Genomic DNA, 27,926 nt, shown 5'->3' on the forward strand with positions numbered 1-27,926 from the left:
GCTTTTTAAAGTTAAAAGGGTTGCCTCAGTTTTACCAAAGTGTTTTTTAAATCGTGTGCTTTTTTTAAAACTGCACAGTTGGTTCACTGCTTGGGGTTCGATCTGCCAGACTGGTGCTGCGCTTCCTGGACGGAGACGGTAACTGCTGGGGAGACGTGGCTCCTGCTGCTGCAGACTGATCGGACTGACCAGTTCCCAGATGTCTTCCTGAATCCTGATTTTGAAGAGGACAGTGGTCCTCTGCTGCACAGTACAGACCCAGAGATGGACTTGAGCAGAACGGGTCCAAAAGTACCGTATAAGTATTGCACCAAGATCCTGAATAAGAGAACTCTACACAACAGAGCCATCAGTGTGTGGAGTGACGAACTCAGAGGACAGAAACCTCAGTGGAGGACTCTTTACAAGCCTCCAGTAAAGAAACGGACTGGCGATCTTCAGTGGAGAATCCTTCACAGCACCATTGCAACAAACTAGTTTTTATTGGTCATCAGTCCTGGGGTTTCAAATGAGTGTCCTTTTTGCAGTTTGAGTGTTTTTGTGGATCGTGTACGGCTGACTAGTTTTTAAAATTCTTAGCCTTTTTGGGGTAGTTCTTACCAATTCCATTTTTATCAACGGTGTACATTACAGTCAAGGCACTAGTTTCAAATCCCGGATTTTAGGCACAAAGAAATAGATAGCTCAGCAAGGTGCAACAAATAAGTTTCATGCAGCCCTTATTTATCATTTCAGAAAAAGTTACTCAAATGGAAAAAAGGGAACAGAGTTCTTTACAAATATCTATGTGTCCCGAACTTAAGGAATTATTATTCCTGATTATCCTGAGGAAAAGAGCGGGTGGAGAGGAACCGCTGGCTGGACCCAAAGTCGTGGGACACACACATCACTGCACAGACAGCGGTCAGTTCAACACAACCTGCAATACAAATGGAAAACTTTTACCACCACAGTTCATCCTTACTACTGATTGAAGGAGCACATCAGTAGCAATCAGTAGTGACGTATTCCTTTATTCCGAGCAAACCAGGAGGATTTTTATGAGTTGTGTTTTGATGGTGCTGCAGAGGTGGCGATGTACCACGTGACTTTAATGCAATAAGAAGAGCTGGCTCTGCTTCGCCCTCTGGTGGAAACAACAAGCAGAGAGGGAGGGAGAGAAAAAAACATCACACAGAACAAAACATCTGGATTCCTGACACGATTACCATCATGGAATTCAAAGAGAAGCATGTAGCACAGGGCGAGCATGGCAGAGGAAGGAGGCAAAAGATTTTAAAGACCCTGTCAGTCAAACTAAGACAACTGGCAGGACATTAACGAATGACTTAGCAAGGTCAGGGATTGTTTTCTCAAAGAAGATCATCTGTAGGACAGATAAAGCTGGTCATTCACTTCATCCTACAACATTTTTCTTCACCTCCTGTCCGTTATCCTGCAATAGCTAGCCCCGCCCACTTCATCACAACCCTCCGGGGCTGACTACTGACCAGTTCTCTGTCTAACAGGTCCGGAAAATCTCTAAGACCTGGGTATTACCTTAAAAGAGATCTATAAGAGATAATCTATTTAAACTGGTGTCGAAAGCGATTCGTCTAGCTCTAACTACCTCCAATCCAGAAGTTACGACCCTTTTCAGTTAAGAAACAGTCAGCTGAGTAGCCCTCACAGCTGCGTAATTCCAATAACCACTCCTGTTAACGGTAGCTCGCTTTCTAAAATATAACTTGCTCTTGGAACCGGCTAGATTAAATTTAGTGACTTGGATGTAAGTCCCTGGGTCATTATTTTACTCTCGCCAAAGGAAATTATGAAGCCTCCTCTTTACTAGAACCATGTACCTTAGTTTTACCTTTATTAAAAGAACTAAAAAATGATTAAATGACTCAATTAATTCCAATGTCCACCAACCTCATTAGAATTTTAGAGTAAGAATTTATTAAGCAAGCTTAAGCAGGGATATGTGACATACAAATCAATAATCAATTGTATACAAGTCAAGAGCAGTGTAATAAGATCAACATGTATAATCATACCTTCCTGTCTCTTTCCCTAACCTATGTCACAGATTCTGAGATAGCTTTTTAGGAAGCGAGTTCAACTCATACCCAGTTGGTGGTGGATCTTTGGCAACAGGATCGTCCGAAAACCTTGGTCTGAATCTTTATCCTTTGTGTGAAAAAAATCCTCTTTAGAATGGAAGCAAAGTAGAGAGGGTTCAATTGCTTTTGAAAACCCAACTCTTTTATCCCTCCGGGACCTTTGTCCTTTATCCAAGTCTGTTGCAATGTTTGGGTTGAGGTGAGACCGACGATCGAATCAGGAACCCGGGTTGGACGATTGGAACTTGTCTCCCTTTGGTGGCACGAAGCTTCAGCTTTCCCCGTGGCTCCAGGGTGTGGTCTGCTCGATCTGCTTCTTCTGTTAGCTCTACTTCGGTGCCGCAGACAAAGAACAAGAACTTCTCCTTTTCCGTCTGCTTATATACAGTTCTCTGCCATATATGTGTATGGGGAGTGTTAGTTTACGTGGTTTCGGCTCCTCCTGTCTGCTGGCTGGGATGGAAAGTACCGTCCTTTCCTCAGCGTGTTGTTCTTAGCCAACCATACTGCCCCACCCATCCTGTGCGTCTGGCCATCTGTTCAGAACTGCTTGCGACAGCAGGAACTCACAAGTTCCCCTTCTGCTTTTTCCCTTTTTCTTTTTAACATTAAAACCTATGTGCTTTCCTCTGATTAACTTTTAAACACAGTCAAATATTAAAAACTATGTGCTGATTTCCATTAAGCATTAATCACCTCTTTCACTTATTATAAATCATCAAACCTTAATCGTTTCATTGTTGTCATGTTATTACAGATCATGATTCGTACACTTCAGAATCATTCAGTGAATCATTCAGTGATTACTTACATACAGTCATTTTACCTATTGTATTCATCCATGTTCAACTTAATCCTTATCAAAACACTCAATCATTATAAATCAAAACACAAGATTGCTTTATTTCCTTCAGGCTTTCATGCACCTTTTTCTGTGTGTACCTGGATAGATCTCAAACCTCATACCAGTTTTCTTGACACCCCCTCCTTGAGATCGGACGGTGCATCACAGAAAACACAAAGTCCGAGGTCAAAAGAGGTCAAGTCCATCACCGCAATCAGCAGTCAAGATGTCCTGTTCGTAGCAGGCAACCGGAGATGATGATGGTGTCCAGGTATCCACAACCTCATACTCCGTCAGATTGGACGGCGGAGAAATCCAGCACTCGGCGTCCAACTGTGGAGGAAGTGGAGATCCTGCTGATCCGGGAGGGCTAATGTCCTCCAGGGAAAATTGCAGAAGCGAAGACAGATCCATCTCAGAGTCTGGCAGTGTCGGTGGGTTGTCACAGAATCCCTCCAACTCAGTCAGCAGATCCTGAAAATCCATATCGGTTGAAGGCGGATCCGGTGAAGGAGATGACACGAAGAGGGTGTCTTCTGTCTGGCACGCTTGGTGAGATGAACTGAGAATCTCAGTTTGGGTACCTTTTCTGTGAGTCGCACTGCTGGTTTGGCATCCGACATCGATAAACATATCCGGCGACACGGGACACGCTGGTGGAAGGTACTCGCCCACTGCCACAACTCGTCCATCGAGAAGGTGTAGAGTTGGCAGGCATTGTCGAGTAAGCTGGTGCTCCCATAATTTCTGGATCACGGGCAGCAGGAGTCCCGTGTGCATTGGAGATGTTATAAGGTCGTCGTCTTCTTGGCCAAAGGCAGAGGTCCACACTATTTTGTGCACCCGTTCCAGGGATCGAGATGTGGAGGCCGCTATGTAAGGCAAATCTCCTTGCCCTGTGGCGCAGAGAATTGCCGTTACATCGGTGATACGGCTGCTCACGCAACGGTGACACCAGCGGGAGGACGATGCAACCCATATGAATCCATAGGACTCTGCGGCGATCCCACATCCCACACAGCGGGTTGGTGCCTGAGAAGAAACAGCAACCTAGGTAACTTCACGATTAGGGGTTTCGGATTAACAATAACACAACAAATATGCAAAAGCGAAAGCGGAGAGTGTAGCTGGTTTAAGCTCGTGTGCCTGCTTGGGCTGCCAGCCAGGGAGAATTAATCACAGGAACCGGAATGTCATGATCTGGAGCTGGTTCGCCCCTATCATAGACATGAGCGGAATCATGGAATATCGCAGCATAGGTCATCATCCATACAACGATGGCTAGGTCTGAGGTTTCCTGAAGCCAGTAGAGGACCACCAAGATCCCCCAAACCGTTGCCCAGAGAGCCAGAACTATCCACTTTTGCAGCCATATGCGCCTGCCCCGACCTTTGATGGACAAGGCTTGGCGCGCTAAGTAGACGAGGATAGATACGGCGAAGAGCCCTTCTAGAATAGCTGTGAGGATCTTAAGTGGGGCGGTTCGAGTGGCTTGACGACCCCCAAAGACCAACTCCAGTATCAGGGCTGTGGTGTCGGTGACGAGCCATAGGCAGACCACAACGCCCCTGCGCCAGTTGATGCGGGTACGGCCCATCAGGTAACAAGCGAAGAGGGATGAAGCTAACCCCCATTTCTGGAGGATGATGGGTCGTAGGATAAGCTTCACATATCCTTGTAGCGCAACGAAGATCCTCATAGGATGTCCCCTGGGCCAGGAACCAGTGTGGCAGTAGAGTACCCAGGCCAGGGTAACCCCTAAGTGCTCAAGGGTACTCACTTGAATTGGAGCAAAAAGTGAGTTGGGGTTCGATGTGTTGGTCGAAGAGTTAGATTCCATGATGTCCGATGGTGGTTCTTTTTGGTTCCGGTGCTGTCGGCAGCGGCGGTGAAGGTTGAATGGCTCGTAGGCACACGAGAGCTCTCTCTTATGCAGAAGCAGGCTCCTCCTTCGGAGGGAGGGGCTGGTACTCCCTCTTTTTGCAACGACAAAGTGCTTTCAGCCACACCTCCAGGACGATTTTGCCAACGATTAAAGCCACGGCCACGCCCAGTAGGCCCAAGATGTATGGCCACAGCAGGCTCAGAGCATCTAGCAGCCACTGTCCGACGATGTGGAGGCCTCCCTCTACAATGTTAGCAACGCCTTCCACGACGTCGGTAAGGGTGGTCACGATAGCTGATCCCAACGTCTCGAACCAGTAACAATCATGTTGGTCAGACCCTTTTCCACATTTTTCCCAAATTTCCTTGGAGATTTCGCAGGTGAGATTGGAATACAAAAGGTTAGGCCCGACCCAATCAAACCCTGGGTCTGTGTGCCCATCACACAGATTCTTGCGGAAAGCATGTCCTTCGGCGATGGCCACCAGGGGATTTGGGATGAACGGAACAGGGAGACCCAGAATGCTCTTGCGCTTCTGGAGATGGTATCCCAGAATTGCGTCGGTGCAGGTCCGTCCGCTCACTATGGCCCTCCGCCAAGTACCATTGATTTTGCGCCAAGTAACTTCAGAAGAGTGAGTGTCATACTCGTCAGCATAATGTTGTTTGCAGTAGCTTTCCCAACCTCGGACCTCGTGGCAGGGTCTTCTGGCCAAACTGATGACACATTCAAGGACTTGTCGTGTGTTGTTTTTACAAGTCATGCGCCAGGGTCTCGGGTTGACGTAGTTTTCAGGTCTCCAAAAAATTCCAGGCCAAATCGCGCGGTCCTTAGAATAAACTGTGGCGAGGTACTGGTACTTGATCCAATAATTGGTGGACTCACTAAGACATGGTATAACCCAGGCTTGAAGTTCTTCCTGTTGGAGTCCCCACCATTCCCATTCGCAATCTCGATAATAATCCTCATAGCAGGCTTGTAGAGCCCATTTAGCGGTAGGAAGGGTTTCGGGATCAGGGCAGTGATACTTCCATACGGAAAATAAAGTATGGCTTTCTTGTAAGAGGTCACATCGTGGTGAAGATAGGGTGTTCCTCCAATAAGTATCGTTGAGGCTGTCAAAAATCCTTTTGGCGACACACTTATCAATCTTTGCAAAATCACCCTTAGGAGCATGAAGAAGATCTTCAGGAGTTGGAAGGCGTTGGGTACGCAAGTTGGCAATGTGTAGCTCCTCTAATCCAGCAGGAGAGCGAACCGCCCCCTCTGGGAAGTCTCCCACAAAGAACGTTTGGTCCGTTGCTATATATGTCCATGGGAATGTGTTATTCAGCCAGACTTCAATTTCTGTACGTACTGTGCGTACAGAATGCCATAAATCCGTCCAGTATTCTTCTACAGCTGTTACAATGTAATTTTGGCCCCTGCATTTGACGAACTTATTCCAGAGGCAGGCATTCAACCACCGAAAGTGGTGCGTATAACAATGTTGTTGGTCAGCTTGGTACATAAACCGTGTCGGACCTTGTCGAATCAGGAAAGCCGTAATATTAGCCAAACTATTGTTGGGGGGCGGCCTCGTGACCCAGTCACGAAAGTCGTTTCGGGAGGTTCTGTTGATCCGCGCTCGCTCTGTGATGTTGGCATCTTCTCTGCAATTTAGGTGATAGTCTCCCCAAAACTCCCCTCGTGGGAGCCAGGTTCGACAGCCTGAGGACCTGTGCGGGGCCGGGTATATAACTTCGGTATCCCAGTATCCCTGTTCAGGTAAAAGTAGTAGCGACCGACAGGCCATATTGCAATGCCATTGTGGAAAGCCTCGATCCGGATGAATCCAATTGCATCTCACGGTCCGTCGCTCCTGGCGCTGTAGAACCCGTATCCAGCAGAGCGCTCCGGTGTCGAGGAAGTCATAGGCGTAGATCTCCCAGGTCCGATTCAAGAGGTCGTCTAGGGAGGAGTCGTTCAATTTGTAGGCTCGGCGTTCCACATACTTTTTGCCGTTGTCTTTGGCGAATAATGCGGTTCGATTCTGGGCAGAAGTTTCGTTGTCCCATGGCATAAAAATAGCCGTGGTGCTTGTATTCCAGCAGTTGAAGGTGGCATACTTGGAATGTCCATAAGTGACCTTTGTATGCGTAAGGTACCACGGTCCAACTCCGATGAAGTAGAAGATCGTAGCGAGAACAGCAGCAGCAAATAGCAGAGCAAGAAGCGTCAGCAGCCCTTTCAGGCAAAGGGATTTTCCTGTTATCGTAGTCGTTTTCCGTAGCAAAGGTTCGTTAGAGGTGTCCGAGTCGTCGTCAGTGTCAGAAGAGCTGTCCGAATCCGATGTTGAGTCCAGCCAACCCTGGACTGCAGGCCTGCGCCTCATGCCGATAGCATCCATTCTGGCCAGATTAGTGATTCTCTGGGATCCGGTGCATCAGGCTTTGTACAAATTTTTCTCAAAGCCTTGATACAGCCTTGGTGAGCCGGGTTCTTTGCAACCCGTCTGGTGGCTCTTCTTTGTTGCAAGGCTGTAAATATAGGAGAGGGGTAGGGTAAGTCGGGCTCCAACCCCCTCCACACCCACTTCCAGTGGAACACCCTCCAATAGTGCGGCCGAGGAAACGGGCCTTGGGCGGTGCCGTTTTTCAACGCCTGGTCATACCAAGATTCGTGATTGTACCCTATTGGGGCGGGTACTGAGATGTAGGTGTATAAAGGTTGCCCATGCAAAGTTAGTCTGGTGCGGTACCCCCAGGTTGACGGGGTAAAAATCCTCTGGTGTGGTGGGTTGGGGTAGACCCTGTCTATTTCCAATTTCAATGGAAGCCTGGTGTTATTAAATATATAACATTCTGGATTCATTTCCCTCTTTACTATGGTTTTTGCCATACTTGGTGATGTGGTCCAAATAATCATGTTATTAAGTGAAATCTCACAATACAGTCCTTGCAGTGGTTCAAGGTAATGGGGACCCCACCTTATCCGTAGTTCGATCCCCTGTACCCTGTGATACACTGTATTAAAAGTCCATGGCAGAGATCTTGGGCTCATAGGTGAAATTGATGCATAATGGACCGTGTTATTGGACCCTCGTCCTTGCCAAGCAGGCGGTGCGGTGGGGATGAATAAATGTGGCTTCGTTGGAGGGGGTGACGTGTACTCTTCACTTTCCCCCACCTGTTTGGTGTTCTGAAAATCAGTGGGTCGAAGATATATGAGGTACTTGAGAAAATATGCTTCGGTGAGCGGATTGGAAGGAGTGAAATCTTCTCTTGGCATATCCAGGAGAATAGAGGTAGTAGGGAGTCTCAGGAACGGACCTTTATCTGATAGTCCCGACGAGACTCCAGCTCCTACTTTGAACATTTTAGTTACAAAAACCTTTGTACCTGTCCGTCTTGTGGGTTTTGATTGACGTTGGGACTTGACGACTCGTTTTCCCCCTTCCGGTTTATCCGTTAGTCTTGGTTCTTCTTCCTCCATGGAAATGCTGAAGCGAGCTTCTGCCAGGCGTGGGTCTTGGGTTTCTTCTTAGGAGGCTCCGGTTCGGTGTAGGACACGGTGGCGTAATTCTGCTCGTCTGGCACCACTTTGATGGCTGCTCCGACGGAGTAGATTCCTTTAAAGGGGACGGTGATCATGCGCACTGACAGCTGAATCTGGCAGGAGGTGCTAGGATCGGAGGGCGTACCCGCTCTGTGGGCCACTCCTCCCGGGTGTTGCAATACTCCATCCCGAAACTGGGACTCCGCTGTTATCCAGTACAGGCAAGACTTTTCCTTAGGTCTTACCGCATTGCTGCCCCACCCGTCCACCTCAGTGGTGTAGTAATACATATCTGAGCAGCGTACTCCATCTTCCCTTGGCACGTCCGGTAAATCCACCACAGGAATTGTGCAGTCATTGATGACTTCCAAAATCAGATGTGACCATGTGGTCAGCTCCCAGGGGCCTGTCCAACCCCCATTAATGGCTTGGTCTCTGGCATCATCTGGGAGTGCACTTAGCCCCTCAGCTGATGGTTGGTACGCGTGAGGACGATGTACCCGGAAGATCACAGGGGAGTGGCTGGTGTTCAATGGTGGAAATGACAGGGATGTTCCGGCAGCTTCATACGGCCAGGCAGCATGAACAGAATCCCACAGGACATCATGGGGCCCTTCTTCCCTCCTCCACACCCATGGATCCGCTTCTTCTGGGGTGTTTGGGGGAGCTGAAGGTCCTGGTAATATTATTGGTATGGGGCTCCCGTGATTTGGTTGTACTTGTCCATATGTTCTGTAATATCGCAGCGAGCTGTAAAACCTCGTCACCTGCCATCCCTCAGCCTGACCTGTCAAAGTCAGTTCTCCTCTCCCCAGCTGGTCTTCGCAAGTAGAACAGTGGTGGAGATCGTCCCCATCCCAGACGCAATAACAGCTTTTTGGTTCTTCATTCTGCCAGCTCCATTGGGTCTCCAACTGAAGTCGGGGCAGGTAACCTACCCGGCAGTTCCCACAGATGGTGTTGTTCAAAACCGTAACCGGAGAGACGCGGAGATGTTGTAGTATCTCTGCGGTGGCTCCTTGTTGCCTGGGTTTCTCACGGCCCGGTCCCTCCCAGGTGATGGGGAGCGGGTTGTTTACTAAACAAACCGGACAGCGACTTTTAGCTCTTGCCCATATCAGCATCTCTCGCTCCTCCGACAGGACTCCCTTTTTAGCCCAATCCAATTTCTTCAGGGCTCGTCCTGCCCAAATCCCTGAAGGTGTTCTTCTAATTATAACCACCCCTTTCACGGTGGCCAGTCCGATATAGGGTGGAATGGTACATGATTCACTGGCCATTTCACCGGCTTCTGTTTCACTTTAGTCAGGAACTGGCTTGAGCTGCTCAACTCCTTGAATCCCTTTTCTTTTCAGCAATACTGTGTTCCTATCCAGTACTTGCTTGACGATGTCAGTGGTCTCAAACTTGGGTTTTACTGCTGCATTTACAGGTTGCTCTCTTGCTTTGACCCACACGCGCTGTCCCTCTCGGAATGGCACTCTGGGCGTCGGCTTCTCCTTTTTGTCGCTGGAGCTCCGCCCCACTTCCTTCGTGGTGAACGGCCGTTGGTTGAGCTCCATTGCAGGGGCGGGCCTCTCGGCTCTGCTTCTGTCGTTCAGGGCCTGCCCTATTTCCACCGCCTGTGTGCTCCAATTGTTGGTGTTAGCATTTTTAGCTATCCAGCTTTTCACTAACCCTATGGCTCGTTCTACCACTCCGTTAGCTTGTGGGGTATAGGGTGGAGAGTAAACTCGCATTACTCCAAACTTTTGGCACCATTGGTCAACCTGTGAATTACGGAAATGAGTCCCATTATCCGTGCGCAGCTCTTTCGGGATTCCCAGGGCACTGCATACTTGTTCCAGCATGCCGACAACACTGTTGCCGTTTGCTTTCCTGGCTGCTTTTGTAGTTACAAACCCCGACATAGAATCCACCAGCACTAAGAGGTACTTCTCACCTCTTCTTCCTGTTATCCCCATGGGGCCTGCAACATCCATGCAGACTGAACCCCAGGGGACCGTGCTTTTGATGGATAACCCCTCCATCCGCTGCCCTCGGCGACCTGCGTTGTATTGTCCACATACTTCACAGTCCCTTAGCACGCGTTGGACTTGTTTCACCGGGATCCAAAGATCCTGCTCCTCCAGCTCCTTACGGGTAGGTCGTACGCCTGCATGTCCAAGGGCCTCATGCACGCTCCGCACGACCTCAACCACGTACTCCTCTGGGACCTCCCGTCCTCTGGGAGTGCTGTCCCACTTCTCGGTACCGACAAAGACGATCTTTCTTTGCTGGACATAACAGTCCAATTCATCATTCCCACGCCAATGAGCTCCCTCATGCGTGTGTGCTTTTTGATGCTCAACATCTATTTCCAGTTGTAGTTTTAGCTCAGCAATCTTTTTCCACAAGTCTCTGTGTGCCACTGGCTTGCCCTTCGCTGTCTCGAAACCATTTTCTTCCCAAATGGCCAAGTCTTCTCTAAGGGCTTGAGCGCAGTAGTAACTGTCGGTTACTAACCTGGCATTCTTGATTTTCCTTTTCACCAGCTCCAGCAATCCTTCCAGTACGGCCGTTACTTCTCCGGCTTGAGCACTACCGGGAGCTTTTCCTTTCTGACGGCATTTTTCCTTGCCGTCTTGCTTCAGAATAAATCCCCAGTATGCCGACTGGTCGGACCCCTTTCTGGATCCATCGGTGTAGATTGTCCATTCCGGTTGTTTTGGCTTCTCAGATGTCTCTGGCGGTTTCTTCTTACTGGTGGGTTGTGCTGGCCCAATCTCAATCTCCGGGTCCAGCAGGATGTCTTCCCATCTTCCCCACCGTGTGTTAGTTGCTTTAGTACTTTCCACGGTACCTTTTCTTAGATACTTATGAACTTGGCTCTGTGTGATGACTTTAACTGGTTGTCCTTGTGCTAGATCCTTCAGCACACCCCAGTAACGAGCTAACACCGCTAGCTCTTTCTCTTCCTGCGGATATTTCCTCTCAACAGAAGTCAGGGTGTAACTCCACAGGGTAACCAAGCCTCCATTTTCATTACTTACTTTGATCATGGCATCGTCATTCTCACAGCTGATCTCTGCTACCAGTCGTTCTGACAAACTTCTTGGCTCCAGTCTCACAGCTGCTTGAATGGCTTTTCTCAAGTCTTCCAGGTTCTGTTGATTCGCTGCTGTCCAAACCCAGGGTCTTTTTCCATCCTTCTCGTCCTCCTCACTCTTTCTCAGGCATTTGTACAAAGGCTTGGCATACTTCTGATAATTGGGTACGTGGTCCCGGACGTAGTTGCATAGTCCTAATATTTTCTGTAAGTCATTCTCTGACTGAGGTGGTTGAATGTTCGTCAGCTTTTCTCTGTACCCGTCTGAGAGTCCCAAGTCCGACGTGACTTGGAAACCCAGATAATTCACTTGGAACTGTCCAAATTGACATTTCTTGAGGTTTAGCTTCAAGCCTGCCTTGGTGAGGTTTTCTACCACTTTTTGTAGTCTTTGTAGGTGTTCTTCTTCTGTGTCATCAGCAATAAAGACATCATCAATGTACACAGTTGCACCTACGTCCCCCAGTACTTCCATCACTGCTGACTGGAACACGTTTGGGGAGTTCTTGTATCCCTGGGGTAACCTTTGCCACACATAGCTCTTGCCTTTGTGGGTGAATGCAGTTTTACCTTGCGATTGTCTGGCGAGGCGTAGAGAGAAAAATCCATTGGCTAGGTCGATGCATGACTTGAACTTCTTGACTCGAAGAGTTTTCAGCGCTCCTTGGGGATTGATTAGACTGGCTCGGTTTGCTATTGTTCTCCGATTCAGGGCCTTGAAGTTGATAACTGGTCTCCAACCCCCCCCAGCCGATTCAGGTTTCTTCACCGCCTGGATGGGGCTGTTGGTGATCGGGTTGAGCTCCTCTCTGATGATTTCCATGGCGCTCAGCTCCTTCACTATCTTGTCCATCTCCTCGACTGCTCCCGGATTCAGCGGGTACTGCCGAACAGGTGGATGAACCCCACCTTCGATGTGATGAACAAACTTTGGACCCAAATCCCCACAATCGTTCTTGAACCGTGCCACTTGTGCTGTAACGATGATCTCACGCAGCTTCTCTTTCCCAGCCGGGGAGAAGTCACTCTCTGCGATCTTCTGTTCTGTCACCGTCGGTATGTCAATCGGTTTGTACCAGTCCTGCTGTCCGGATCCGGTTTGGGTCGGGCCGACTTTCACCAACCTTGCTTTCAAGCTCGTCAGCCTTCGCTCTAGTCGGCGATGTGTGCCTTTCTTTTTACTGAGTTCATCTAAGTCTTTTACTGTGAGTAGATTGTAAGGACCTTTCACCCACACTACTCCTTTCCATGTCCCGTACGGCATTTCTTCTATTTTTCCATTAGCAAACTGAACCTTCAGGTGTCCTGCTGTTCCTAGGTCTTTGCGGGTCATAGACACCTCCGCTCCGGTGTCCACCAGGTAGGGTACTCCCTCCACTTTGGCGTAGATTTCGTCCCCTTCCCAGTAGGCATTTTCTAAAATGACCCGCGACCTGGACGCCATTACTTTGGTGACCCTCCGGCCCCGGCTTTACGGGACTCACGGAGGGCCGTCCTTTGTTCTGGGCTCAATTTCCTATATTCCTCATCCGTCAGGAACTGACCTTTCCCTGGCTGATTTTGTGAAGCCGGCGGGTTGGTCGGTCTTCCTTTTGGTCCTGGTGGTTTCTGCTGGAACGGTCGGTTTTGGAAGTTGGATGGTGGTGCTCCCTGTTGAAACGGCCGGCCCTGGAAGTTGGGTGGCTGTGTGCCCTGCGGGAACGGCCTGTTCTGGAAGTTGGATGGCTGTCTGATGTTGACCCTTCCAGGTGGCTTGGCTGGTTGGCTAGCCTCCTTTTTCCTTTTGTCCTCGTAGTACTGCTGCTCCAGGTCGAATCCCTGCACTGCCACATCCATCTGGGCCACGGTTGTGCTTCTCACTGGTAGTTTCACAAACACAATCTCTCCTCTTCGTCCCTTTGTCACCTCACGCAGTACCTTCACATACCTCGCGGGAGAGACGGTTTGCTTTAGTGTGTGCCAAAGCGGTTCCAACCGGCTTCCTTTGTCCAGCCGTCCTCTAGCCCTCTTCACCTGGGACTCTTCGTCGTCCATGTCCTCCAACACTAATCTCTCATAGTTGCTCTGTGCTGACTCTGTTCCAACCATCGGGTCCGCAGTCACGCTGGTCAGCCACAACTTTTTGGCCCCTTCGTGGTTAGTGGTAGATAGCACAGTTGGCCAGACATCTTTCAAATACTCCTCATTATTTTCGTCTGCGTTTTTACTCCGAATCACCAGCCTTAGATTCTTTAGTTCTGCGTATGCATCTTGTCCGGTAGTAGTGGCCGGTGGCTGGGCTGACACTCCTTGTGGTCCCCGCGGGATCTGTGGTCCTGGCTCTGAAGACGTCGCCTGCGGCTCCTCTTCATCAGCCGACACCTCGTCTAGCTTCTGTCGAGTCTCCCTGGAGTACTTGTAGGCCGCTTTCTTCAGTCGTCGCAGCATCACATCATACATAATTCCCATGTATGCGTTCCTGAAGTTGGTGGTCAGGGAATAGTGTGCTGTCAGGGTAGAGCAGGATGGTGTCATCAGGATGTTAGCCCACTCCCCGACTGTCGCTTCTACCTCGAGCAGCACCTTGTCTCCCAGCCTGCTGGCCCATCCCGCTGGAATCTGGTACTCTGTCTGACCGACCTCTGGTACATACGTACGCCGTCCGTCTTTAGCCTGTACGGGGCCCCAGGTCACGTCTCTCGCCAGTCTTTCAGAAGAACCCTCGATGTCAAAGGTTTCTATTTCTTTCTTCTTTCCTCGGTGCTGTCCTGTTCGGAGTGTCTTATGCCCTGTCGGTGGTTGCTTTGGGTCGGAGAAGATGCTGCCGTGATCACTCTCTTCTTCTTCTTCTTCAGAATGTTCGATCTCCTGTTGCTCTTCTCCTTCCTCCGAGTCGCTGATGTCCTCATACTGTTGTTGTCGAAGAGGTTCCCTCCTGGGGGAGTTCAGCGGTTGAATCTTGGCTGGTTTCATCGGTCCTACTTCTCTCTGGACCGTCAGCTGCTCATCCTTGACTCTGTCCGCGTTGGGTTGCCTCAGTTCACTGCTGCTTCCCTCGAATGAGAATTCTTTGACGTATCTTGCTGCGTGGGACTCTGGCCCGACTGGTGCTTCCCTTAACTTTATCCGGAGTGGCTCCATAACCTTGGCCTTGCCGGTCTGGGTGGTGTTCGAAACTCCACTCTGGGGTATTTTTAAGGGATATTTCTTAATCTCCTTCGCTGGGTGGCTGATGCGGCATTGTTCCTCCATTTCAGTTGCCATTCGCACACCTTGCTCCGTACGGAGTCGATGCATACGGGGGTCAACCACCACCACCACCTCTTTGAACACAAAGAAATGACTGTTGGTCTTGGCTATGTTCACCACTCCGTTCTCTGTGACCGCCCTGGCGGTGTCCCCTGGCAAATCTGCCGATCTTAGTCCCTGCACGCTCACCATCACCCTTCTCATGCTTTCGTTGCTGGCGGTCACCAGGCCCCTTTCGAGTCCATGCCACATCTTCTTCCGATACTCCTCCAGACTCTCTCCTTTCTTGTAAACATCAATTGGGACCAGGATTACGGCACCATAAGGAAGACTGTAGCCCTTCATCATCACTACGTCTCCTTTAGTTTTTACACTACAGGAAGCTTCCAACACCTTTGAATCCTTTTTGTAATATTTCCCAGCCTGGTTTTTAAGGCTGCGTCGGAACTTTCGATTGTGGATCTTGTATTTGTCATTGGTGAACACAATCAGTCCGTCACCTTCAAGGTCCCATATTCCTCCAATAAACTGATAAATTATGAGCCCGGATTGCAGCCTTATGCTGATGGTTTCTGATGGTATTTTGGCCAGCTCTCGGGCCATCCTCCATACATCCGATTTCTGGGTCTTTTTCTTGGGGCGGCCGGGGTCCCACAGCTCCTCCTCCGATTCCTCCTCGTCCTCGTCAGAACTGCTGCCCGCTGGAGTCTCCGTAGGTGGCGGTGGCTGCCTTCTCTCCGTGCTGTGGACTCGGGGATGAAACCCGACCCCCCGATCCCGTTGAGGGGACCAGTCCCTGGCCGCTTGCTCCAACTGCTCCTTGGTGAAGCCGTCGATGAGCGATCCCTCATGATCTTCCTCTCCTGACTGTTCAGAGGGGATTTCGTCGTTTCGCGATGATCCCGGTAGAGCTGGGATGTTGTCGTCGTCGTCCGTCAGGTCTATCAGGTCCTGCGGAGCTTGCTTCGGCTGGTTTGTCGGTGTTGTGGCTCTGCTGGGCAGTTGAGAGGGGGCCTCAGCCACCTCCGATTCCGCTTTGTCTGGGGCCTGCTCTTTTCCTCGGGTCTCTTTGAAGGCCGAAAGTCTCTGCAGAACCTCGGCATATTCTTTGTATTTGCGCACCCCACTGGCGAGAGGGTTCACCAGGATCCCTTCGATGCCCGCTGCCAATGTAGCTGTCTTCACTAGGCTGTCATATTTCTCGGAGGGGCTGTAGACCATCCGCAGCTCACCAATCGTCCATCCTTCAAGGAGTTCAGCGAACCATTCCAGCCATTCTCTGATCTCCGATTTCTTGGTTACCTTTAACGGGCATTTAACGACTCCCAGTCGGTGACCATGTTTAAGCTGTGTGCAAAAGTATATCCGAGTCTGCACCAGGTACTTCATTAAGTTCCGTGCCATGTCCTCTTTGATGGTGTAGTGAGATTCAAAGAAAACCCTCCTAATTACCTCAATCCAGGAATCCAATCCATCACCGAGTAATATCAACGATACAGGCAATTGTGATAATGTGGATTGGGAAAGATGGGATTGATGACTCTCTCCATCCCGGCTGATGTTGCTTGCCTCTTGTCCCTTTGCTGGCTCTTGCAGGGGATCCAGTTCCCCCCTTTCTTCTTCATTCATTGTTGTCTTTGTCTTCGAGTTGCCTATTCCCCAAAGCCTCTCTTTGCGCTCTCGAGTAGGGATGGGTCCAGGCTGTGTTGGCTACTGGCTTCACTGTCTGGATACTATCACTTATCCTCAGTAGAAGCTGTCCCTCACCTGCATGCTATACAGTTACTGCAAGGGTTGTGACTGACGGCCTTATCAGTCACCGTTAACTCTATTCCCTCAGAGTTAACCATCCAAGTGAGCTATTCAGAATCATACTTCTGTTTTTACTGACTTGGTTTATTAGGGCCCGCCTACTTGGCTCGGCCCCACGTTGGGCGCCATGTCCGTTATCCTGCAATAGCTAGCCCCGCCCACTTCATCACAACCCTCCGGGGCTGACTACTGACCAGTTCTCTGTCTAACAGGTCCGGAAAATCTCTAAGACCTGGGTATTACCTTAAAAGAGATCTATAAGAGATAATCTATTTAAACTGGTGTCGAAAGCGATTCGTCTAGCTCTAACTACCTCCAATCCAGAAGTTACGACCCTTTTCAGTTAAGAAACAGTCAGCTGAGTAGCCCTCACAGCTGCGTAATTCCAATAACCACTCCTGTTAACGGTAGCTCGCTTTCTAAAATATAACTTGCTCTTGGAACCGGCTAGATTAAATTTAGTGACTTGGATGTAAGTCCCTGGGTCATTATTTTACTCTCGCCAAAGGAAATTATGAAGCCTCCTCTTTACTAGAACCATGTACCTTAGTTTTACCTTTATTAAAAGAACTAAAAAATGATTAAATGACTCAATTAATTCCAATGTCCACCAACCTCATTAGAATTTTAGAGTAAGAATTTATTAAGCAAGCTTAAGCAGGGATATGTGACATACAAATCAATAATCAATTGTATACAAGTCAAGAGCAGTGTAATAAGAGCAACATGTATAATCATACCTTCCTGTCTCTTTCCCTAACCTATGTCACAGATTCTGAGATAGCTTTTTAGGAAGCGAGTTCAACTCATACCCAGTTGGTGGTGGATCTTTGGCAACAGGATCGTCCGAAAACCTTGGTCTGAATCTTTATCCTTTGTGTGAAAAAAATCCTCTTTAGAATGGAAGCAAAGTAGAGAGGGTTCAATTGCTTTTGAAAACCCAACTCTTTTATCCCTCCGGGACCTTTGTCCTTTATCCAAGTCTGTTGCAATGTTTGGGTTGAGGTGAGACCGACGATCGAATCAGGAACCCGGGTTGGACGATTGGAACTTGTCTCCCTTTGGTGGCACGAAGCTTCAGCTTTCCCCGTGGCTCCAGGGTGTGGTCTGCTCGATCTGCTTCTTCTGTTAGCTCTACTTCGGTGCCGCAGACAAAGAACAAGAACTTCTCCTTTTCCGTCTGCTTATATACAGTTCTCTGCCATATATGTGTATGGGGAGTGTTAGTTTACGTGGTTTCGGCTCCTCCTGTCTGCTGGCTGGGATGGAAAGTACCGTCCTTTCCTCAGCGTGTTGTTCTTAGCCAACCATACTGCCCCACCCATCCTGTGCGTCTGGCCATCTGTTCAGAACTGCTTGCGACAGCAGGAACTCACAAGTTCCCCTTCTGCTTTTTCCCTTTTTCTTTTTAACATTAAAACCTATGTGCTTTCCTCTGATTAACTTTTAAACACAGTCAAATATTAAAAACTATGTGCTGATTTCCATTAAGCATTAATCACCTCTTTCACTTATTATAAATCATCAAACCTTAATCGTTTCATTGTTGTCATGTTATTACAGATCATGATTCGTACACTTCAGAATCATTCAGTGAATCATTCAGTGATTACTTACATACAGTCATTTTACCTATTGTATTCATCCATGTTCAACTTAATCCTTATCAAAACACTCAATCATTATAAATCAAAACACAAGATTGCTTTATTTCCTTCAGGCTTTCATGCACCTTTTTCTGTGTGTACCTGGATAGATCTCAAACCTCATACCAGTTTTCTTGACACTCCACATGTTCGGAAGGACAAAGGGAAACAAGCATTCAACTGTGTTGCAGCTGCTATAGCATGAAATCGTCTCCAGTCTGATCTCAACATATACTGGGTCTTATTATTATTTTTTTATCATTTCAAACCATTCTTAAGAAAATAAAATAAGCTGTCAATCTGTTAAGTTCCTAAGTTCTTTTCCTTTTATTTTCGTTTTAAATTCTCTTATATATTTTTGTATTGTGGAATCCTTTGTAAAAAAGAGGATAATTTAACGTTAACTTTGGACAAAACGTTTGGCTCTTTCTTCTTTAATTTTCCCGGGATCCTCAGCGAGTGGCGGCGTGCTCTAAAGTGAAAACAACAACAAAGCGTGTTGACGTCACAGATCACAGAGTTTAATCTCATACAAAGCAATCAACAACAAAACTGCAGAGGAACAGAGATATGCATTTTTCTCATAAAAATAAAGACAGACAAGGGGAGACAAACAAACACAAAACAAAGACAAACAAAAAGCAAAGACGCGTCTTTGGAGAGAGCCAATGCAAAAAGGCAAAATGGTGGCCGCTCTCTGCATTTTCTCTCCTGACACGAAATCTTATACTAAAGAGGTGTTTCTCTATTTAATTTATGCACTCAAGGCGTTCCTCTTGTTGACCAACTGGAAACTCCCTTAAGCACTCAGAGAAACTTGGAACTCCCCTCAATCTACGGTCAAGATCAAAGGGCCATCTGTCTTCTACCGAGACAAAAGAGCGGATCGCTGCGCCCTGACCCCCCGTGGCTCCCACGGTCATTCTGAGTACAGAATGATCCTGAGATAAGACCTCACAGATACCTGAGAAATCTAAAGTCTCTGTCTCCCAAGGAAAATGCTAATTTTATGGCTTCGCCTCACAGCGGGGAGATTCCATTGAGTGATCTGCATTTTGGCCCCTGTTTGTCTGAATGCCTGCTCATCTGCTCAACAGAAAACTGTTCCAAATAAGAGTGCTGAATATACCTTTACACATGTCGTAAGATTAACTGTATTAAGCACTAAAAATAATCATTTTTCCTTAACACCTTATTATATTTACCCAGGTCCACCTTGCAAATGAGACATTGATTTAACTTGGTTAAATTAAGGAAATAAAATGAAAATTAGAAAACAAAAAAGAACGTATTTGAGAAATGTTCTCTGCTTCATGCTGGTCGGTTACATAAAAAATCCCAATAAAAGACACAATTCTTTTGGCAGTACAAAAAGGTAAACAGGTTCAATGGGTGTTCAATGTTTGCATGACATTGTAAGAGATAAAAACACATAATATATCCTCGCCCCTTTCCTTAAAAAGTCTGCTTTCACACATCTGATCTTTACAGTTAAATGTAATTCTACTTTTTCTAATTGATTGGCTAATGGGACATACGGTCCTTCATCTATGAAGAGCTGCATGTCAAGGTTTATGCATGAAAACCCCTGTGGTGGACGCTCCTCCCACCACCACATCGTGTTAGTATTTTTCTTTATATTAGTTACAGTTTATATGTTTAAGTTTATTTCATTTAGACATATATTTTCTAATGGATGCACCCTTTAGTTGATGTCTGTCTGAATGGTTTATTTACACTTGTTTTTTGTTTGAGGTGCTGCTGATGCAAACCAGCTGGAGGAGGAAACCTGGAGCAAACCATTTGTTTTTGAAAGACTGAAGGGGGAGACTTGTTTCAAGTTTTTAATTAGTTAATTTTGTCACTTAAATATTCACTTATTATTTCTGCTAAGTAAGAGTTTGTTTTGCTTTATTTGTTTCATAGAATGCTTTAGTTAATTTTGTATATATTTGTTCTCTTGTTATGTTGTTCCTCCCTCATGTGGTAGATTTAGATTACTCCGCCTCTATTTAAGCCTTTTGTTCTTTGGAGGTCAGTTTTGTGTTCAGTTGACCCAAAATTGTTATTTATTCTTTGACTTATTTTTTTGCATTAAATCTTTATGCTTTGCTTGTTAATTTTGGAAGAATTAAATGGAACTTTTTCTACTTTGAACATTTTTTGTCCTGGTTTGAGTCTAGTCCCTCACAACCCCGTTATCTGGGTTGCAGACGTAGTACATGAACACCTCATTAGATACATTTTAAAGTGTTTTGAATGAACATAATTTCTGTTAAACATTTTCTTAAACAATACCGAGGTTTTTTTTTATACTCGAAATGAAGTCAAAATACACAACAGCAATGTCCAAGACCAAAAACTATTCGATCTTTGTTAAATGATTTAGCGATATTCCAAAAGTCACCCAAATAATGACCGAATGTTGTTCTTCTTAAGTCCTCAAACCATCTTTATGATGCAAAGACCAAAGTTTGTTTTCCCTAAACGTACCTTATCTCGAGTCACGGTAAATATTGAGCAGATGGAGACGCTAACATTTTCCTCTTTGTTCCTCCCACATCATCAGTTAGTCATTAAGAAGCCTGAGTCATTAGTACACAGAGATTGGTAATGCAGAGACAGATCATTAGAAGAGCCCACCTCTTTGTCTTTTGAGAAAAGGGAAGGATTATTTTCCCACCTGAGTGTCATTTATCTCTGCAACTGAAAGAGAGAACAGAGTAGGATTAATGAACAGGCGGTCTCTAAAAGAGAAAGACTTTTGCCAGAAGAGAAAGCATGGTTATTTGAAACTTGACTCGGTTGCTGTTAAAAAAATTGCAATTAGACTATTTGACAAAGCTCAATAAACAATGGCACTATGCCTCATTAATACCATGAACATGGATTTATGACTACAATAAAAAAATATTAAAAAGAAACAGGGCCTGCGGCGTGCTGTGGTAGCGCAGGGGGGTTAGCACGCCCCACGTTTGGAGGCCTTAGTCCTCGACGCCGCAGGTTCGACTCCCAGTCTCAACGACCTTTGCCGCATGTCTTCCCCCCTCTCCTCGCCCTCTTTCCTGTCTGCCTACTGTTGCAAAAAATACAAGCCACTAGCGCCGCAAAAACTCTTCGGAGAAAAAAAAAGGAAAAAAAAAAAAAAGAAACAGGACAGAGACCTTGTCTGAGATTTTTGATATTTTAAAAACAAAACAAATATTGTGGATTCTTAGTTTCCCCAATGTTCTGCGTCTTGTCTTTCTCTAGAAAACCCAACAGTGAGTTTTACTTTGCAGTTTTCTATAACTTCAACATTTGAAAATAAATAAAGCTATTCAGAACCAAAGTTTAATTTTTTGAGTTTGATTATTCACATTTATTATAGTAGTTTGGATCTGTTAACATACAAAACAAAGAAGCATAACAAACAAGATTGTAGAAAATGTAACTGTATGCCGGTGTTATGCCTAAGTAATCCCTCTACAGTGAGTTCATTACTATGAGTTCTGAAAAAACTGAGGTATGTATTCATACCTACAATTTTGTGTACATCAACTAATATCTTTGATTGTTTGTCAGCAAGTAGAAAAATCAGTGATAGGTATTTTCCTTTCGAACCTAAATAAAAGAAAGAACCACAGACAACATATATGAATTTCATGTATAGCTTTTGCAAAAGGAGAAGGCTTTGAGAACTCTTGGGAGAAGACTCTGAGAACCTTTTCTCCGAGGAATCCACAGAGCATTCTGATCTGCCCTCACAACAGCTCCTGTTTTTATTGTCTAAGAAGGACAGGCAAGGGGGCAGTCAGGAAAAACAACAGAGGTCGTAAAGCTTCTAACCCAAACATCTAACAACCCAGGTCCAGATGTGATATCTGATCAAAGGTCTGAGCCCGGTTCAAATCTCGGTCAATACTGTCAAGAAAACAAAATACGACTGCTCACAGGTGGTTACTAAATTAGGAGGTGTTCTTGCAAAAGGGTTTAAAGTCTGAGAAACTCAGTGTTATCTATTTCTCGTAAAGTTGAACAGACAGTAGTGACCTCCAGGTCATTTAAAGAAGAGAACACTTTAAACAGAAAATCACAAAGATCTATATACTTAATGTGAACTAGAGTACGAAAATAAAATGATAATACTAAAAAATCTCTAACATTCCCCCCTTTTATCATTTCATTATGCAAAAGCTAAGCAAAGAAAAGAAAAGAAAAGAAAAGAACCAATAAATGCAAGAATTTTTTTTTTTTCTTTTTTCTAAGCCAAACACAGAAAATACACAGTGAATAAATGGAAAATAATGTAATAAATGAAAAAAAATAAAATAAAAGAAACAGCAAAAATCAAAAGCAGTTTTCTCATCCTTAACACCACTTGTTTAAACATTTTCAGTGTAGGAATCATTCAGCAAATGAATTTTCCGTTTATTTATTACAGGACTTCATCATTGGTCAGAAAATCGTCAGAAACTTGAAACAAGTCATCTTCATTTGTCTCACATGATGCCTTTGCCAACTGATAGCTGATAACAGTTGTGTTAATTGTTTTAAACATCATTTTTCGTAGACAAGGAATAATGCAACCCGTAAAAAGGCAGAACAGAACTAAAACAACCAGAATAGGTGTCACAAGCTTTAACAGCAAATTCCACCATGGTCCAGATGTAAGCCATGAAAGCAAATCAAAAGAAGTTGAGCCGCGTGTTCCACTTTCTACATATTGTTTTAGATCTTCCAGCTCATATAGAGCATCAGAAATAGTTCCTCCAGTACCTGTTTCATCAGGTACAAAAGTACAGCACGTTGGGCCAATAATTTTACAGACCCCTCCCTGAGGGGCCGTGAGGAAATCCAGGACAACACGATTTTGCATAACCATGTTTCTCAGTTCAGTCAGTTCTTCCATGGTGCCATTGGCCAGCTGGTATGTGATGTTGATTAATCGCAGTAATCCGTACCTGTTTATCTCAACGTGGTCCCGAATCTCACCTATTCCAACCCATGGAAACAGGCTTTGCATAAATTTTTCTCCGCCATTCCAAATCCTGAATTCCCATGGAACTCCAGTATGTGTTGTGAGGCCTCCCCATCTTTTGACCTCTGACATAACTGTTCGTTTGGAGCGGGTGTGTAAATCATCCTGTGCTTTCCTGATGAATGCAATCGGGTTGATCAAGGGAACCACAGCACACAGTCCTCCCCAATTTTTCGGCAAGAACATGTACGCTTCATTTCCACATATGAAGTACCAATCAGATAACATCCTTGAGCCATAATCTCCTGGCACTATGGCACTGCACAGTGTTGTCTCTTGTCTCCTCTTTATCTTATGCGTGATGTTGAAACTCCTCTCCTGAAGCAAGTTGTCACAGTCTGGGTTTTCCTTCCAGCCTTTGCAGTGTGGAGCCATCCTTTGACCCCTGCAGGCTACGCAGGTGATGTAATCCTGTGTCGGTTCGCAGTAGGTGTAAACTCTGTTACACAAGTTCCAGGGCAATGTCCCTAGAAAAACATTTCCATTATTATAAACACAGTTCCCCAGAGATCCTGGTTTAGCTCCTGCTAACGAAATGATCTCTGGTATTTTCCATACAGTTTGTTGAGATGACGAAAAAGGGAGTACATCCTCTGCAAGTGAACAATTCAAAGATTGAAACAGTCCTTGCACAGCCTCACCCATCCGGAGGTCAGCTGAATAATCCTTCTCACGTGGTCTGTCTCCCCTTAGGGGCGGGACGCGCCGTGGTCTGGTGCTTAGAACATAGAGACACATCTGTTTGTCGTCTGTAATGTTACCTGGTCGGAGACCTGAGTTGTGTATGGAAACCGGCAGCTGCGCACATACGTAGCAGTTCACAGCATGTCCTTCATAAGCAGTTCTATTCATCAGTTTCCACCACAGGTTGGTGCTGTAGTCGTGTGGGTGGAACTCAGGCTCACTTCCTTCTCCAAACATCAAACATACAGCAGTCACAGCACAGTAGAAGATCCATCTTGCATATGGAGTCCCCATTACTGCTCGGCGTGCAGAGATGTCAGAACCCCCAAACTAAAAGAGTGAGAATCTTAGCAGTTCTTCGCTGGGTTTGAGACAAAATAATACTAAAAATTAGAATGCCTGTGTAGCCCAGAGGCTAAAAGCCCACCTTCCTCCCTGCTCCGAATTAGGGGTCCAACACTCTCTGCCGCTTACAGTGACTAAGATGTATCCAGCTGGGTCTTTCAGCTATTTTTACAGCTGTTGGTGTGGTCATCAGTACTTGGAATGGTCCTTCCCACCGTGGACTCGTCCAGTTCTTTCGTTTGATGACTTTTATGTAGACCCAGTCACCTGGCTCAAGTGGAATGGCTTCCTGTATAGGAGGAGAATCAGAAGGCAGTAAATTCGCACTGGACACTTCCTTCAGTTTAAGAGTCCTGATCATATAATCTGCTAATGTCTGTTCTTCATCAGCTTTCTGTATGTCTGTAGCAAACAGAGGCAATCTGTAAGCTCTCCCATGAATTATTTCAAAAGGTGTTAGACCATCAGCTGTTGAGGTGATTCTCATATAGAGCTTCACCAAGTCTAAGCATTCTGGCCAGGATCGGCCAGTGTCTGCCATGCACTTTCTTAATCTACTTTTCACAGTAGCATTTGTTCTTTCCACCAGCCCTGCACTCTGTGGGTGATAGGCACAGTGATTCTTTAATGTCATTCCCAAGTGTGTAGCCATGTTTTGTATCACTCGGTTTACAAAATGTGGTCCATTGTCACTATAAACAGTCTGTGGGATGCCATGTGTTGGGATGATAGTTTTACAAATAGCTTTAGCTACTGTCAAAGCATCTGCATGCTTTGCTGGAACTATTTCAACCCATTTAGAAAAAGCATCAATCATCACCAGACAATATTTATATGGCCCACTTTGTGAAAGTTCAATAAAATCCATGTGCATAGTTTGAAAGGGATAAGATGATTTTGGGAACCTGCCTCGTTTTGGCCTTATGTTTCCCTGAGGATTGTATTTCACACAGACTGGACATGCAGTACAAAAAGATTTTAAGTAAGAATTTAAACCATACGTTGTGAAATGTTGTTTTATTATGGTTTCCATCCCCCCAGTTGACACATGGCAGCGCCCATGTGACACAATTGCTGCTGCTTTAAATAAAGACTTAGGAAGCACTGGTTTGTCATTAACCTCAAAAATGTTCCCGACATTCATTTTTGCACCTTTAGTTATCCACAGCCTTTTCTCAGCCTGTGGTGCATTGTCCTGCATGTCTTTTAGTACTGTTTTATCTATCATTTGTTGTTCCCCTTCAGTCTGTGCTGAGAATATCCCTTTCCCATGCTTCCCTGCTGCAGCTTCTTTAGCGATTTTATCAGCTAGTCTGTTTCCATTTGAAACTTCATCTTTGCTTTTTGTGTGAGCTGCGCATTTACATACAGCTAGTTTAGTTGGGAGTTGTATTGCTTGTAAAAGATCTTTAAGCAAAGATGCATGTGTTATTGGTCTCCCAGTAGAGGTTGTCATTCCTCTACGCTCCCATTGTTTCGCAAAATAAAACAGTGTAGAGAAAACATACTGGCTATCTGTGTACACTGTCAGGTGCTTGTCCTTAGCCAGTTCGCATGCCCTAGTCAAAGCAATCAATTCTGCTGCTTGTGCAGAATGAGTGCTAGAAATTCTCTCTGCTTCTATTATTTTGTTCGGCAAAGCAACAACAGAATAACCTGTCTGGTTTTTACCCGTAGGGTCCTTTGAACATGACCCATCAACAAACCAGACTTCTCCTATTGCTAATGGGGTGTCCTGTAGGTCTGGCCTAGGAAGCTGCAAATGCTCTGTAGCTTCTAGGCAACTGTGCGGCGTTCCATCACATGGTAGTGGAAGCAAGGTAGCTGGATTCAGGATCGTACACCGTTTTATTACAATGTGTGGTTGTGACAAAAGTGTCGCCGTGTACGAAAGGTGTCGTGCTGGTGAGAGCAAATTCATTTTGCTCTGCAAAAGTAGAACATCTACAGCATGTGGAACTAACAGCTCCATTTTGTGAAACAAAACTATGTCAGCCGACATGTTCACAGCTAACGCTGCAGCACAAATAGCTTGCACACAGCCTGGCAGAGACTGTGCTACTGGATCCAGCCTTTTTGAGTAGAAAGCCAATGGTTTTAGCTTATCACCATGATTCTGTAGTAACACGGAAGTCATAAATCCATTCCTGCAGTCTACAGTTTGAACAAAAGTTTTTTTATAGTTTGGAAGAATCAAAGTTGTTGCCTGCATTAATGCTTGTTTAAGTTCAGCAAATCTTTTTTCAGCTTCAGGATTCCAAGTTATTTTGTCAGTCATGGCCATTGGGGTGCCATGAATCAAATCCTGTAAAGCCTGTGTTTTTTCAGCATAGTGTGGAATCCAGGCTCTGCAGTAATTGCAAAGTCCAAGAAATGACATCATTTGCTTCTTAATTTCTGGTTTAGGAGCTTCAGAAACTGTCTCTTTTCTCGCTTTTTGTATCTGCTTCCCCTCAGCAGAAAGTGTGTGTCCCAAATAATTTACTTCTGCTCTGACCCACTGTAGCTTATTCTTGTTTACTTTGTTCCCTGTCTGACAGAGATGGTGCAGCAGAGCGAGTGAATCTGCTCTGCATGCTTCCTCGCTTTCAGATGCTATTAACAGGTCATCAACATAAATCAAAAGTTGACTTTTTTCCGATATTTGAAAATCAGACAAGCAGGCCATAATTGCTTCGCAAAATATGCTTGGACTGTCCGCAAAACCTTGGGGTAATCTAGTATAAGTATACCCCTGACCTCAGTAGGTAAATGCGAACCAAAACTGGGAGTCTGGATGAATGGGTACAGAGAAAAAAGCATTGCTGAGGTCAATTACTGTGAAGAATTTATTGCTTGGTCTTAGCGAGTTTAACAACGTGTGTGGGTCTGGAACATTTGGTGCTCTTGTTTGTACTGCTTCATTGACTGATCGTAAATCTTGAATCATGCGCCAGTCTTTTTTGTTTGCCTTTTGAACAGGAAAAATAGGTGTGTTACAAGGAGAATCTGAACACTTTTTAATGATTCCTCCTTTTAACAAACCTTCGATTACTGGTTCAATCCCATCCAGTGCTTCCGTCTTTATAGGGTACTGTCTTACTCTAGGTCTCCAACTAGATTTTGCTTTAATTTGCACTGGAGGAATTGAACCAAGTAATCCAACATCAGAGGGACCTTTTGTCCACATGTGTTCTAGAAGCTTAGCTAATTCAGCTTCTTCTTTTTCTGTCAAAAATATGTTCATGTGTCACTCAAATGCATGAACTTGAGCTGTCCCTGTAACAACTTCACAAAGTGATTGTTTCCAGACATCACAGCTAGGACTGTAGCTCCAGCCATCTTCACCTTCTTTGAAATCTGTGGCTTCAACAGCCATTTTGGTTCTGTTACCCACATCTGCCCATGTAATATTATGCGGCTTATAAAGTGAAATGTATGGGTTTGCAGGTAATTTATACAGCTTTGTTTGACTAGTCGGAAGGAGCACAGTCACAGCTGCATAAGACCTCCGGTCTGTGAACATTTCAGTCACAGCAAGTGTCACAGGATTTGTTTCTAAAAACGTTTGCACATAATCATCCTGTGGATCATTTAGGATGTTCATTTTTACATGCAACTGATTATAGTTCATTTCTGTTTCAGGTGAGTCCAGCTGTCCTCGAGCTTCTCTAAGAAGCTTTCCTGGGACATGAGGATTGTCAGCTGGCTTTAGATCATATGAACAGTAGATTTTTTTATCCTTGTGAACTGTGT

General features: G+C 45.7%; 1 protein-coding gene across 1 annotated transcript; it reads right to left on the bottom strand.

Annotated features, from left to right (window-relative positions):
- Positions 1–904: 904 nt before the first annotated feature.
- On the bottom strand, positions 905–27,926 carry LOC114137885 (uncharacterized). Its single transcript, XM_028006715.1, has 5 exons — positions 27,519–27,926; positions 24,388–25,808; positions 15,415–15,635; positions 4,956–5,547; positions 905–919 (listed from the first exon to the last, which is right to left on the bottom strand). The coding sequence occupies exons 1-5, from the start codon at positions 27,802–27,804 to the stop codon at positions 905–907; spliced, it is 2,535 nt and encodes an 844-aa protein (XP_027862516.1). The 5' UTR covers positions 27,805–27,926.

Source organism: Xiphophorus couchianus, chromosome 22 (assembly GCF_001444195.1).
Source record: "Xiphophorus couchianus chromosome 22, X_couchianus-1.0, whole genome shotgun sequence".
Taxonomy (NCBI): Eukaryota; Metazoa; Chordata; class Actinopteri; order Cyprinodontiformes; family Poeciliidae; genus Xiphophorus; species Xiphophorus couchianus.